The sequence below is a fragment of the Octodon degus genome, unplaced genomic scaffold (assembly GCF_000260255.1).
Source record: "Octodon degus isolate 3935 unplaced genomic scaffold, OctDeg1.0 scaffold00028, whole genome shotgun sequence".
Classification (NCBI taxonomy): domain Eukaryota; kingdom Metazoa; phylum Chordata; class Mammalia; order Rodentia; family Octodontidae; genus Octodon; species Octodon degus.
Genome location: NW_004524604.1, coordinates 19,333,940 through 19,349,937, shown reverse-complemented (window position 1 = coordinate 19,349,937; position 15,998 = coordinate 19,333,940). Strand labels below are relative to the sequence as shown.

The following is a 15,998-nucleotide window of genomic DNA, read 5'->3' as shown; positions in this document are numbered from 1 at the left end:
TGTCTGGCAAGCACATGGTCATGAGCTCGATCCCTGGTACCACCAAAAAAAAAAAAAAAGAATAACCTTAATTGCAACCCACAATGAATTTTTGTACATCTAGGCATTAAATACTAGTGGTGTTTCTATCATAAAAAGAAGGGTAACCAAACTTAATGTGCTTCTAAATGGAAGGAAACACCAGAAATATACATTTCCATACAAAATCTACACTTCTTGATTTGCACTTTGGTATATTTAGATACATGGCTAGTCACACAAAATTTACATAATTGATACAAGTTAAGTGCAAAGTAAGTAAAGACTGCTAAAAATAGAAGTGCAGAAATTATTTTGAAAAAAGTATATTGAATGTAAAATCTTATAATCATGCTAAAAATTAGATAATGACTTATTAGATACATTTCTCAACTCAGTGGTTATGTACTTTTTAAAAACCAGTAGTAAAAGACTTTTTAAAAATCTAAATCTAGGTCTTTATTTTTTCAAAGGCAGCAGTCAGATAAGATAATCATAGGGTAGTTCTATATAATCACTTGACTAACTTGTCCTTTGTAGTCACACAAGGATAATATATAAAGAAGAAACTTGCCGGGCATGGTGACGCATGACTGTAATCTCAGATACTTGGGAAGCTGAGGCAGGAGGATCACAAATTCGAGGCCAGTCTGAGCAACTTAGTGAGAACCTGTCTCAAAATAAAATAAAAATAGTGCTGGGGACATAGCTCAATGATAGAGCACTTGTAGTGCAAAACTGTGGGCCCAATACCCTATACAGCAAAAATCCCAAACCAAACCAAACCAATGAACAAAACAAAATATCCCAAATTTTTGTAAGAGGACCTCCTAAAACTTGTAACTACTATTAGAATGCTGATGGCCACACTCATCAAACTGGTGAACTATGTATTAGGTATCTATTTCAAGGAATTTGTATTACTTAACTCATCCAGTCTATCTAAACAACTGTGACACAAATATATGTGTCACAGGTTATTGAGAGGATTAAATGAGATCATAAAACTAAACCTGGCACACTACAGGAATGTACCATGTAGGAACTTCTAGAACTTTCAGACACAATTTAAGATTGCCAGGCAGACTCAGTAATAGCTGAATCAAGAACTTAAGTGTGTTCAGTGGAAGGTTAATAGAACATCCCACCAAATCTCACTCAATGTCCACAGTAGGCCAAAACAGGAAGACTGCGTGTTTCAGGCCAGTGTGGACAACTTAGTGAGATCCTGTCCCAATATTCAAAAAAAGCTGGAGCTTTAGAAGAGTGGTAGAGCACTCCTAGGTTCAATTTTCAATACCAAACGCCAACCAACCAACCAACTAACCAGCCAACCAATAAAAACTATGTAAGAGTTCAACAAAGGAGGCTAAAATATTCAGTGCCTGCAATAAACAAAGAGGAAATTTCATAGGGCAACCAATTCAGTACATTATTTCTTTGAAAGTTAAGCAAACAGCTGTGCATGGTGGCACACGCCTATATTCCCAGCACTGAGAAAGCTGAGGCAGGAGGATCACCCCGATTTTGAGGTTGGCCTGGGCTGCATAGTGAGTTCAAGATCAGCCTAAACTACACATTATCTAAAAAAAAAAAAAAAAAAAAGAGAGAGAGGAAGCAAACATTTTTTCTAGCAGAAAAATGTCAAAAGCTAATGCCTAATAAAGAATTACAACCTAACAACAAAACCTAATTTAAAAATGGGCACAGGCCTCGAATACTCAATTTTCCAGAGACAGAAATTTAAAACACACACACAAAAAAAAGTAGAGAAGGAAAAAAATGTCAATTTGCACATGAAAAATGCTGCTCTTCACTTATCAGGAAAATGGAAATCAAAATTACAGTGAGAAACTAGTGGGGCCAGTAGCTCAGTGGCACAGTGCATGTGGGGCAAGCACAAGGTTCTGAGATTCCAGGTTCCAAAAATACATTAAAAAGAAACTTGTGCCTAATTCAGGGTGCTGGGGGCTCCTGGAGAGTGAAAGCTCAGTGCTAGTGCACTCTCGACCATCCACAAACCCAGGGTCAATCCCTAGCGCTAGAAAATAACAGTACATAATTTACTTTTCCAACTTAATGATTTTAAATGAAAAATTTAAAACTGGCCCCAGTAGCTCAGGTCATAAAAAAATTAAGAAGGTTGTAAAAATATTATAAAAGTAAGTATTAAGCTGGGCAGTGTTCACATGTTTGTAACCAAAGCTACTTTGGAGGCTGAGGCAGGAGAATCACAAGTTCAAGGCTAGTGTGGGCAATTCATTGAGACTCTAATAGTTATTGCAAAATAAAAGAACATTGTAAAGGGTTTGGAACGTAGCTTCAGCATTAGACTGCTTTCCTCATCTGGGGTCAACCCTAGTAGTATCAGAATGCTGGGATTACAGGCATGTGCCACCATACCTGGCTGAGTTTTCTTTTTAACTGTAAAGCAGGATCTTGCTAAATCACTACATTGCCAAGGCTGGACTTGAGTTTGAGATCCTCCTGCCCAAGCTTCCTAGAGTGCCAGGAGTATGAGATGGGCACAAGGGCAGTGCCAACCCATTTATTTAGTAGCTGAGGAAATGCAAATAAAAACCACAATGAAATACCATTTCAAATCCACTAGCATAGTTACAATAAAACAGACGAGAAGTGCAGGGAAGAGTGTGTCTCAGGGGTACCATGTGTGTCTCCCTAGCACAAGTCAGCAAGGACGAGGAAAAACAATCTTCACACACTGCTGGTGGGAATGTAAAATGGGACAGTAACTCTGGAAAAGTCTGGTAACTACTCAAAAGACTAAATGAAAAGTAATTATATGACCCAGTTAATTCCATACTTAAATTCATCCAAAAACTGGTTAACAAATGTTTATAGTGGCACCATTCACAACAGGCAAAAAGTAGAAACAACCCAAAATGTCTATCAATGAATGAAAAGTAAAATGTGCATATCCACACAACAGAATACGATTCAAGAGTAAAAGGGATGCAGTGCCTACACATTCCATAACAGCATAGGTGAACCCTAAGAATATGCCTCATGAATAAAGCCAGCTATAAAGGACCATATGCTGTGTGCCTCCCTTTATTTGAAATATCCAGGACAATCAACAGTTCTAGGAGCCACTCTCTGTACAGTGTGAAACCCACTAATAGTTTGTTTTATTTATTTCCTCTAAATTAAATTATAATTTAAAATATACTTTACCTATACTTAAATGTTTTTAAAAGTATTAAGATCCTAACTTGAAAAATCACTTTCTCCTTTCTCCACGGCCACCTTCATTTGTTTGTTTGTCTTTTGAGATAAGGCCTTGCTATGCAGTTCTTCTGGCCTTTGACTCATTATGTAGCCAAGACTGGCCTTGAACTCCAGCGATCCTCCTTCCTCAGTCTCCCAGGTGCTAGGATAACAGGTGTGTCACATCATGCCCAACTAATAACAATTTATTATTTACACAGGTAACATACAACTAAAATTTGTAATACTATTCAATGTAGCCTAGGTGAAAGCTATAATAAACGTATTCCATTTCAATAAGGAATTATAGATAAGTATACATAATATGTATATAATAAAAACTTTATTTTTTACAGTAATAGGGATCAAACTCAGGGTCCTACATGTGCTAAACTTATGTTCTACCAAGAAGTTCTTTTTTTCCCTTGAGATGATGTCATACAATTATAAAACGTGCTCTCTCATTTTTTTTTTTTTTTTCCCCAAAAATGGGGATTGAACTCAGTCCCTTGTGCTTGCCAGGCAAGTGCTTATTCTACTGAGCCACCTCCCCGGCCCCCATTTTATTTTTAAGAGTAGGAAAACATATTGGGGAATAAGAATGGAGACTAGGAATAGCTCCTGAGAGACAGGAGGGATCCTCAATAGGTTGCCCTAAAAAGAATGCTTATTCTTTTTAGCAAGAAACATTTTTAATCGCCAAAATAATCAAATAATTTTGTATTTTTAACTTGACCCAAGAAAAGACAAAATATAAAGGACTAACTTTCCCATCTGTGGTTACTTTGCATTCCAACATTACCTTCTCAGAGACAGCTTTCGTGAGGTAACCACTATCCTTCACTCTCCAAAGCACCTCTTATATAGCATCTACTACAATCTAAAAATTATTTTATATGCTTACTGATTTTTCCCAATATAAAATTCTTTAGGGCAGAGATTTCTCTCTAATTCTTATTACCTCCAATGCCTAAAATATTCCAACACTTTACAGATTTTCAAAATATATTTTCTGGATGAATGATTTGATAAATATTACTGAAGCAGTACACAGGTTTTAAGCACATGGATTTTGACTACTGTTTCTTATTATACTCTAAATTACTTTATTATGAATTATTAGTTTATTATACAAAGACTGAATCTTTTTAAGTATAATTAAACTAAGGGTTTGGGGATATGGTTCAGCAGAGGAGTAGCTGTGTTTAGTATGCACAAGGCCCTGGGTTTAGTAACTTCTTTTTTTTGCGGCACCGAGGATTAGAACTCTGGCCCTTGCGCTTGCCAGGGAAGCACTTATTCCACTGAGCCATCTCCCCGGCCCCGGCCCTGGGTTTAAAAAAAGGATTACTGGACTATATTGGAATATTTTGCTGAATTCACTCACCTACAATATTTAAATGACAATGGACTACCCTTCTCTGACGAAACTAACCAAAAAAAGAGGATACAAATGAAGGACCATTTTGAATCTGTATATTCAAAATAGTAGGAAAGATATACAGCTACTTTCTCTTAATTCAATGAATAAGAAGATTTGCTCTAATAGTGTTTGTGGACTGGATATCATGTCTGCATCTTATACTATGAATAACCACTATGAAGACAACAATATGCAATGTATTAATTATTGAAACTGTCCTACTGCTATTTGTTTCTCAATAAAATTAGTTTTAAAAATAAAATTAAATTTAAAAGGCAGTAAATGAGTACAAAGAAAGAATGCTACACCACTGTATTAACTCTTACTATTCATTTAGGACAGGAATAGAAAGGAAACAATACATAGTAATCTTCGTGGTTTCACTGGGGTTGAGGGCAAGAAATACTACAGAAAAGTTACACGTCAAGGCTGGCAAGATAGCTCAGTGGTCTAAAGTGCCTGCTTAGGCAAGCTTAGGCAAAGTGCAAGGACATGTTCAATCCCTGGCACCACATGCCATGCTAATGCTGTGCCAGTCCAGCCCTGAGGGCGGCTGAGCCAACCACAAAAAAAAAGTTATACTTAAAAGAAAAATAGCCAGGCATAGTGGCACCTACTTGTAATCAGAGCTTTCTGGGAGCCTAAGACAAGAGGATTGCAAATTTGAGCCCAGTCCAGGCAACTTAGCAACACCTTGTCTCAAGATTCAAAATTTTTAAAAAAGACTGAGGGAAAAGGGGGGCACTGGACATGTAGCTCAGTACAAAGGCCTTAGGTTCAATCACTGGTACACTCACCCCTGTCAAATAATAAAAGACAGACATTAAAAAAGGAGAAGCTGAACTAAATATAGAAAAGGAAAGCTGAATCAATGGTTATCTAGGATTCACATACCTAATTCCAAAATACAAACATCTGAAAGTTTTTGAGCACCAAAATGACACTGGGAAATTTTTGGTTTTACTTTCTTTTTTTGTGGTATTAGGGGTTGAACCCAGGTCCTCCTGCACACTAGAAAGTGCTCTACTGCTGAGCTCTAGCCCCAGCCCAAGTTTGTGGTTTGCATTGGCACTAGGTATGCCTGAATTTGTATGGACCAGAAAAGTCTATACAAATGGCCAAAATTCAAAACACTGAAATCTGAAACATTTCTGTTCCCAAGCATTTCAGACGAGGGATAAATAAATCAGTTAATAACTACCCCCCTCCCCTTTTGCTGGGGAGACCAGATCTCACTATTAGGCCAAGATAGCCTTAAACTTTTGGTCTTTGTGCCTTAGCCTCCCAAGTGCTGGGATTATAGGTGTGAGCCACCAAACCCTGCCCACCCCAATATATTTAATCTAGCACTTTTTATATGTGATCTTCAGGATTCTCTTATGAGAGTGAAAAGAATCTTGTTTGTAGTATACAGGTATTTCATAATCACTGAATAGTTTATCTGTGTGTACACGTAAATGGTACTGTAAATTAGGTCCAGGGCTAGAGCATGCTATGTATGTGCTATTCTACTAAACTAGGCCTCTAGCTCCAAGAGTTCCTTCAGTTTTTTTAAGATAACCTATGCTGTTCAGGTTGATCTTAAACTCACTTTGTAGTCCAGGGTGGCCTTGAATGTATGGTAACCCTGCTGCCTCAACTTCCTGAATGCTGAGATTATAGGTGTGAACCACCATGCCCAGCCCCATAATGTTCCATTTTTAAGAATTTAAACATGTTAAATACATCGTAAGAGTCTGTATGAATCTGTTCTGGTGCCCTTTCCAAGAATAACACCAAGAAAGACTAACGTGAGTTAGAAATAGGACTTTCTACCAGAGAGAAAAAAATCATTTCATCATGTGTTTCTATATAACACAACAATTCTTCAGATGTGACTTTGTCTTTTCAAAATAGTTAAGAACTTCGAGTGCACACCTGTAGTTCTAGCTACTTAGCAGGCTGAGGCAGAAGGATTACAAGTTCCAAGTCAGTTTGGGACACTTAATAAGATCCTGTCTCAAAAGTAAAATTAAAAAAAGCTAAGGATGTATTTCAGGGCTCCATGGGTTCAATCCCCAGTGCTGAAAAAACAAAATGAAATGAAACACAAAATAGTTAAGATCCAAGAAGCAAGCAACAAATGCCACCAAGAACAACAGCAGCACTTGCTTCATGCAAGGAAACATATGTCCTTCACTTACTGTCCGGAGGGGCTCACTCCTGGGCTTTGTCTCAGGGGTGCCACATTAAGTGCTCACAGCAGAGCCTACCCAGGTCCCAAGGTGCTAATTCTTAGAGCTGGAGCTAAAAGACTTGGGTAGGAACTTTTACTGAGATCATGAGTGATTCTGATGCACAACCAGAACAGAGAAGTACTGTGCTGCTACCAGGTGAGATCAAAATATATAGCAATCACTTAAAATTTGGGTATTATTTTAGTTTTAGTTGCTTTTGTTGTCATGTTTGTGGTACATAATGATTATACTGGTTGTGAGGAGTTGGTAAATGCACATACATTTCTTATTTATCCTCCTCTCCCCATGCTTAAATTTTTAAAAATTTATTAAAGTGAAAGATACACTGCCATTAATCTTCCTCAGACTTTTGAGCCCACCTATCCTGGTGTCTCCGCCACTTTATGAAGCGATGCTAGAAGTCTTCTTGAGGAGTGAACACTGTCACTGAGCACTGTCCCACCAGAAGGTAAGCTTACAGGGTCCTCATTCACCACAGCTGGCACTGGGGCTTCCAGCCTTTCCTCTAAAATCAAAGTGACCACGCATAGTAAGTGCTGTGAACGGCTTCAGGACACTGAGGCAGGCACAAGAGTGCAGCTACATGCTCATGAGTGGCTCAGGAAGGGGCAGGAATAATGGACTGCTGCGTGTTGGGGATACCTTTTGAGAGAGGTTAATGGCAATGAGTTATCTATTACTTTTTTAAAAATTTAAGCATTCATTATGTTTTTGATCATATCCCATCTTTTAAGGAAAGGTGGTATCATACCTAATGCAATATTTAAGAAGTAAGAGTTTACCATGATCTATTAATATTTTTATTATTTCATTTTATTTGGAATTGGGGGACAGAACTCAGGACCTTGTGCTAGCCAGGCAGGCACTTATGTTGCTGAGCTATCTCCCTGGGCCTTATAAATATTTTTAGTAGAACTTTTTTACTTTTCTTTTTTTTTTTTTTGAGATAGGATCTCACTATGTAGTGCAGGCTGGCTTGAACTTGCTTAGGTAGCCTGGAGCTGGCCTTCAATTCATGGCAATCCTCCTGCCTTAGCTTCCTGAGAGCTGGGATTACAGTCATGGGCCACCATTCCTAGCTAGGAAAACTTGTTGAAAAATTTGGGCCTGAGCAACATAGACTATCTATGGTAGAAGGTTTTAGCTCCCAAAAAAAGATTAAGTGACACTGTAGTATCACAGGATAATTTCTATCAAACCATACAATTATTATAAATGAACTAAAACATTCGATGAAGAATGGAATAACAATAGAAACCAAATGAAGTTAGTTATCTCATTACTTATTAAAGTGGAACTACTTTAAACCACTTTCTACATAGTGGAATCCTAAGTAATTTTTGCATTCATACTCACCTTTCTGAAAAATCAGATTCTATAAATTCTCTAGCCCGTTTTCTATCACTAAAAAGACAAAAAGATAGCATAAACATAACACATAAACACAACTGTATCCACGAAGAATTTATTACAACTTGTCTAATTCTATACTGAATATATCAAAAGACAAAAATATAAAAGATAGGTACATAATATAAAGACTTCATTTTGTCATAGGACAAGACATGACAACACAATAGTCATTAAATCAGAGTGAGTTCAATGACTAGGGATGATAATGTTTCAGTTTAGCATTAAATGAGACTTTATGGACTCTTCTTTCTCTAATGTGGCTATCTGTATATGCATATATGTGTATTAATATGCATGTAAAATAAAGCCCTCATTCAGGACTACTTTAGTTCATGTATTCTTGAAGCAAGGAGATTCTCAGTTAACCAAAATTTAGTACTTGCTATAACACATGCACACCACAATCCCCAGTGCAGTGTGTCACCATGTAAATAACTTCAAAAGTGACAAGGAGGTCTTGAGTCATTTATCTTAACTTTTTTTTTAACAGAAGGATGAGTTGCTAAAATGGTAAGAAATGGAAAAAGGCTACATGGGTATTTTATAGACAAAGATGAAACAATGTAGGGTCTGACACGAAAAGCAGCACCTGAGAAACACAAAAGGGATATTGATTTAATTGCCAAGTGTTGCAAAGAACAAGGGCAAAGTTAATGAAAATTTTAATACATTTGGTCTCTTTTTTCCTAGTTTCTTTTCTGTTAAGGAAATGAGAGCTAATAGGGAAATTTGCTGAGTAAACATTTTATAATGCATTTCTTATCTGTTAAAACAATAAGTTTTCTATTTTTAAAGTAGCTAAAAATTGTAATTGCCTGGGGAGATAGCTTGGCAATCTAAGCACCTGCCTGGCAAGAGCAAGGACCCGGGTTCAATCCCCAGTACCACATGTTGTGTGGGCCCTGGAACTCCAGGCGCATGTTGCTGGCCACTGAAATCAGGCATGGTGTCCCATGCCTGTAATCCCAGTGCTAGGGAGGCTGAGATAGGAGGACCCTGTACCAAACTGATGAATGAATGAATGAATGAATGAATGAATGAATGAATGACAAAAGTTGTAATAATAACAAATAGTCCTATTCAGAGTTTTAAAAAGTCAGAAGATTCAGAAGTTATTGTACTATTTTTCTATGTAAAAGTGCATGTAGCCAGGGATGGTGGCAAATGTCTGTTAATTCCAGTGCTCTGGGAGATGGATGCAGGAGGAGTCCAAGTTGTAGCTTAACTTAGCAAAACCCTGTGTCAAAGGGCTGGAGATACGGTTCAGTGTAAAAGCCACAGTGGGCAGGTGTGGCACTAGAGAGAATTTATATTTGAGATATAAAGTAAAATTATTTTAAAGGGAAAACATTAGTTTTTAAGAACTGGGCTGAAATAAAACAAGATAGTAAAGAAAATAGGTCACGACTTTGTTGTAAGTTTTGGAAACAGCAATTGTAACACTCTTTCTTACCTGGGAACCCAGCCAGCAGCTTCTGCGATGTGTGTCTGAGTGACCATCGCGGGGGCAGGAGTGTATGGGCTCCCGATCAGAACACTTCCTGAACTGGTGAGTCTCTGTGGGGTGCTTATAATCTGCAAAGTGAGGAACAAGATGATTTTGGAAAAACTTGAAAGAATTCACTAGATAGTGTTGACTGCTAACCAGCATATAAGGAAACTTTACAGCCTAAAAAGCATGTACTGTCAATCATATAAAATATAATAAAAATAGTAAAATATAAGTAGTACTTTTGATTCACTTATATTCTAGGATATTTTTAATGGGGACTTGAGCCACAGTCCTACACAGGGCTTAGCCTCAAGCTTTTTTTTTTTTTGGTAGTACCAGGGATCAAACTCAGACTTATTCCACTGAGCTATCTCCCTGGCCCTGGCTTCAAACTTCTGATCCTCCTGCTTCAGCCTCTTGAGTACTGGGATTATAACTGAGCACTGTCATGCCGAGCTCTAATATACCAGGATCATAAAGCACAAGCCTGAATATTGACATGGGTTACAATGCAGGTACCAACAAGAACAAGCGAATAACAATAATTTGGATGTATCTGAATAGCAATTAAGTGGGTAACTAACAATGTTTTAAATCAGAATACAAGCTTTGAAATTAAGCAAACAAGCTAGGTTTGGTTGTACAGGCCTGCAATCTCAGTGACTCAGGTGGCTGAAGCAGCAGGATGTTGAGTTAGAGGGCAATGGAGAGAGACATTTTTCAAAAAAATGGACTAGGGATACATTTCACTAGTACAGGGCTTGCATAACATCTAAAAGACTAAGTTCAATATCCATATCATAGGAAAAGTAAAATTAAAGAAGACAGTAGAATTTAGAATCAGAGTAATAAGAAACCAGATCTTTGGGAAAAAAATACATATATACACACACAATGTGGAAGTATTAAATGCAATTCTTTTTTTTTTTTTTTTTGGAAATATTTCACTATATAGTGTAAGCTGATCTTGAGCTCACTGTGTAGCCTAGGCTGGTCTCTAACTTGATGACCCTCTGGTCCTCAGCTTCATGAGAGTTGGGATTACAAGTGTATGTCACCAGGCTTAGTTTAGATACAATTTTATCAATGTTGCCACACTTCCTCCTCATGTTAAAAAAGAAAAATTCTACCACATGATTTTATTCTTCCATTATCAAGAATATAGATTTGAATTACTCAATTATAATTATTGAATTATAAATGTGATAAACATTTTTGTACGATCTTGACTTTAACTTCTACTTCTTTTTTTTTAACATTTAGTTTGTGTGTGTGTGTGTGTGTGTGTGTGTGGCCAGCTCAGCCCACCAGGGGGCGGGGCTGGCTGGCATGTGGTGCTGGGGGGTGCTTTGCTTAGCTTAGCTTATTCTAAGTAGGTGCTTTAGACCACTGAGCCATCTCACCAGCCCCGACTTCTATTTCTGAATACAATTTGGAAATTAAGCAAAAAAAGGCTATTTTAAATAGCCTTATGTTTTCAAATTGCTTTTTAGGTATTTTATTTTTTCCAAAGACATTTATAATATTGTAAAAAACTGTTAGCCTAGTAACAGCTCTTCAAATATTTTTGTAAATAATAATAACAAAAAGGATAAGCTCAGTGAATAGGGTTAATGGGAAAAGACAGTGCTGTGTGGATTATTGCTGGGTACACAAAGGTTTTCTCTATGTAGTTGTGAAAATTCTCATGGCAATAACATTTTAAGTCCATATAAGAGGGTTGTTTTTGTCTTTTTAAGGCAGTCTGTCACTATGCAGTCTCCTGAGTGCAAGGATTATAGGCATAGGTCACCATGTCCAGCCTTGTAATTGTTATATACATTTTAAAAGAAATAATCTATTTTTGGGCTTGTGTGATAGCTGGGCAGTCTAAGCACCTGCCTGGCAAGCACAAACACCCAGGTTTGATCCCCAGTACAGCATGCTGTGGCCAGCCTTGGAACCCTGGGTGTGCCATGCCAGCCCCAAAAATGGGCATGGTGGCGCATGCCTGTAATCCCAGCCCTGGAAGCTGAGACAGGAGGATCACTATGAGTCCAAACTGCATAGAAAGACCCTGTACCAAATAAATAAAAAAAATTTTAAATTTAGAGGCATGATTTATATCTTTGGAATCTAACTTTCAAATTCCAAACGAAAATTAGAGGTAAAAACATACTAAACTTTGAGATCCCCTCTCCCTCCCCCCAAAAAAACCCCTCCAGAAACCCTAATTTAAATGCAAACATCTGGTGCTATACACTATCCACTGTTAGGTTATGAAAATCATATAGCAGTTGAATGGCATTCCAAAGATTTTTCTGCTCTCAATAAAAATATTTTATGTACTACTGCCATCTACAGTTAGAAAAGCCTAGCACATAAGTATTGTGAAGGTTAAAAAAAAAATTGTTAAGTATTATATTAAAAGATTCTAATATTTGACAAAATTTTGGTTTTAATCAAAAGCAAGTACTTTTTATATTCTGAAATAAAGCCATGATTTTATTTCTCATATAATCATATGATATAAATCTATTTCATATTAAAAGGATTTCAAATTAAAATTACTGCTTTCTGTAACTACTGAAAATGTTTTCATGATATATTTGAATTCCAGAGCCAGGGAGATAGCTCAGTGGCATAAGCTCCTGCCTGGTAAGTGCAAGGTCCTGAGTTTGGTCCCAGGTACCAAGGGAAAAAAAAAAAAAGAGTCCAAAGGGACCACAGCAATCTGTCAAAAAAAAAGAAAGAAAAGAAAGAAATTTCTATCACTGAGAGTTTACTTTCAAGAGACATGTGAAGTTAAAAGAGCAAGTAGAGAAATGAGACTGTAAGAAGCAGATGAGTGTGACCTTATCCACAAATTCTCTGCTGAACAAAAATTTTTTAAAAAGTGATGAGCTAAGTGTTGTGTTGTGCGCCTGTAATCCTAGCACTCTGGGAGGCTGACACAGGAGGATTGCTGAGTTCCAGGCCAGTCCGCGTTATACAGTGAGATCCTGTCTCAAACTAAACAAAAAAAGGCAAGAGGACAACCAAAAAATGATTCTAATGGGGTTTCTTGGTCTATTCAGAATGCTATAATGAAATACTTCAGCCTAGATAATTTATAAACAGCATAAATTTAAGGCTCACTGTTCTAAAGAAAGAAAAGCCTGAGGCAGCAGGTGCAGTGTTTGGAGAGGATTCTCTGCTTTCAAGAAGGTGCCCTCCAGCTGGTCCTCTCAGGGTAGATGGGGTGGGAGTTCCCATCAACCTCTTCTGTAAGACCCTCAACCCCCACTCATCCCTCCGGACTTAATCACTTTTCCTCAGGCCTCACCTTCATTTAAGATCCCACAATAGCATTACACTTCAAACCAAGCCCCTAAATTTGTTTATCTCATATGCAAATTTTATTCATTTCATCCCAATAACTACAAATGTTGCAAAGTCCCAGCAACTCAAAGGGTCAAATCACATTCAAGCCAGACATGCATGAGACTCAAAAAGTGCTGTTTGTCCTAAGGCAAATGAACCTCGCTGTAAACCTGTGAAGCCAAATGCATCCAAAGTACAAAGGTGAGACAGAGGGCAAGTATTCTCATTCCAAAAGGGAGAAATTTTAAAAAATTATAAAATAAAGGGCAATAGATCTTGACCAAACAGAAAACCCAGTGGAGAAAACATTAAATCTCAGGGCTTGAGAATAATTTTCATCGACTTGATGCCCTGCCTCTTGGACTGGGGTCCCACTCCCAGGTTTGGCCCACACTGTAGAGCTGTGTGGAGTCTCATACCTATGACTCTAGGGGCCTGAGGTCCTGGAGGCAGACTCATTCCCAGCTTCACTACAGTGGCCACCTCTCTGTAGTAATTCTCTACTTGAGGCTGGGGCTTTCTGGAAAGTCTTTGAAATTCAGCCAGAAGCAGCCCTGCCTCCAGAGCTAGGCAGCCCTAGTGGAGATGGCAGCAATATGGGCACGGCCATGGGTTATATGTGGCCCATTTCAGGAACACATGAGGGCTGTGAAAGAACATGGCAGGTACAGACTTCTCTTTAGTACTAGGTATTTGACCTAGGGCCTTCTACCAAGCTTCTTTTTAGATAAGGGTCTTGCTATATCACTAAACTGCCCAGGATGGGCTCAAACTTGTGATCTTCCTGCCTCAGCCTCCATGCTGCTGGTGAGCAGAGACTTTAGGCAGAGCCTGCAGAGGTCCCCTGAGTGGCAGCCTCCTTGGTTTGTGATGTGAGGCAGCACAATGAGAAGCCTCCTGGTTCCTTATCTATTGTCAGCTGGATAAGGAGCAATGGGCTCCCACCCATTCATACAAGTCTATCTAAAGGTCACCTGGCCCTACCTCCAGGGTCCCTCTAGAGGAGCTTTCCATTCTTTAAAACATGAGCAGGAAGAGAACTTTCCACTTTTTTTTTTTTAATGTAATTGGTACAGGGTCTCACTATGCAGCTTGGACTCGTAGTGATTCTCCTGCTTTCAGCCTCCCCAGTGCTGGGATTATAGGCATGGGCCACCACACCTGGACTCGGTCACTGGCTCAACGAGCCAAAGAGCAGGGCTGGCATGGCATGCAGCACTGGGGATTGAACCCTGGTCCCTGCACTTGCCAAAGAAGGCGCTAAATCCACTGAGCTGTGTTGTCAGCCCTCCACATCTTTAAGTTCTGCATCCCTTTTAATTATAAATTTTGTTTATGATTCTCTTTGTCTCTTCTCAAATTTTCCTATAATGAGTTAAGAGAAACAATGCCCCACTTTTAGCACTTAAGATTTCTTCTGCCCAACGTGTTATTTCATTGTCTCTAAATTCTTTCTTCCAGAAAACACTAGGATGTGAGCACGATTTGGCCAAGGCTTTTGCCACTTTGTAGCAGGGATGCCCCTTCCTGCAGTTTCCAGTAACCCGGTCCCTGTGTTCAACCGGGATCCACTGGAAAGGCCATTACAGTTCATAGGCTTACAATGAAGACAGAAATGGTCCACAAAAGCCTTTCCCAGTCCTCCTGGAACTGCCCTTTAAGGTCCCTTTATGGGTAATAGAGGCTCTAGCCTATGCCAGGATGAAGTTCTAAAGCCATTTCCACACTTCTAGGAGTTTGTCAGAGCCACAACCCTCTTCTCAAGCCCAATCTGTCTTGTTCACTACAACAGAATACAAACAGGTAATCTATAAATAGAAATTTTTTTCTCATAGTCCCGGAAGATGGGAAGCTAAAGATCAAGGAACAAGATTTAGCCTGGTCAAGGGTCACTCTTCTTGCCCTGCGCGCTGCTGGCAGAAAGGACAGGAGAGCCCTGTGCTGCTCAACTTCCTCAGCAAGAGAAGGAATGCCATTCCAAGTGGGAGCTCAATCACTGCCCCAGGGCTCAGACTCCACTTTATCACAAATGGGGATTAGGCTTCAACAGGAATTTGAAGGGGATTCCCCGGGGGAGATTGCTCGGTAGAATAAGTGCTTGGCTGGCAAGCACAAGGGCCTGAGTTCAATCCCCGGTTCTGCAACAAAAAAAAAGAAAGAAAGAAAACAAAAAAAGAAAGTGAAGGGGACACATTCAGATGGGGTTTATGACAGTTTGGATTCTGCCCAGGAACTCAGGACTAAACAAAGCACTTTAAAAGTAGGAGACAAATTAAGGCCTTGGGTGGGTCAAATCTCCTTCCTCCTGCCCCTACAACCTGAGGTTTACAATGAGTCAGCACTATACATGGCTCTGATCATTGCCAGAGCCTAACTGCTAAAGGGCTTACATGCATATTTGTTCAAATTGACAAGGGAAGAAAATTTACGCTTTCAAAAGAGGAATTTAAATGAGTCACAGCATCAACTTAAATATCAATTAAAAAAAAGTCTTTTCAAAATAGGAGTACTGGAAAGGCCAGACTCAAAAATCTGTGCTTAACTTTTTTTTTCTGTGTTTAATTTTAAAGCTTATAAAATTATAGTTTTTTGAGGCTCTGCATAGTGGCACACACCTGGTCCCAGCACTCAGGAGGACTGAGGCAGGAGGACTGCTGAGTTTGAGGCCAGCCTGGGTTACATACTTAGGAAGCTCTAAACAAGACTGAACAGTATAGACCTATCTCAGAAAACCAAACCCAAACAAACAAAACAAACAAAAAAAGTAGCTAACTTTACATATTTACATATCTTTAGAGAGAGAGAGACAGACCTTCAGTCAGCTGTCTTATCCATTCACACTTCC

At 38.8% G+C, this 15,998-nt stretch overlaps 1 protein-coding gene across 9 annotated transcripts in view; it reads right to left on the bottom strand.

Moving 5' to 3' along the window:
- The window catches only part of Tfdp2 (transcription factor Dp-2), a 227,714-nt gene that overhangs the window by 47,729 nt on the left and 163,987 nt on the right, over positions 1 to 15,998 (bottom strand). For all 9 annotated transcript variants that reach the window (XM_023712970.1, XM_023712969.1, XM_023712975.1 and 6 more), the window contains 2 exons: positions 9,773 to 9,894; positions 8,263 to 8,310 (listed from right to left, as the gene is read on the bottom strand). In XM_023712970.1, the coding sequence (XP_023568738.1) occupies positions 8,263 to 8,310; positions 9,773 to 9,894 (170 nt within the window). The remainder of the gene's footprint in view (positions 1 to 8,262; positions 8,311 to 9,772; positions 9,895 to 15,998) is intronic.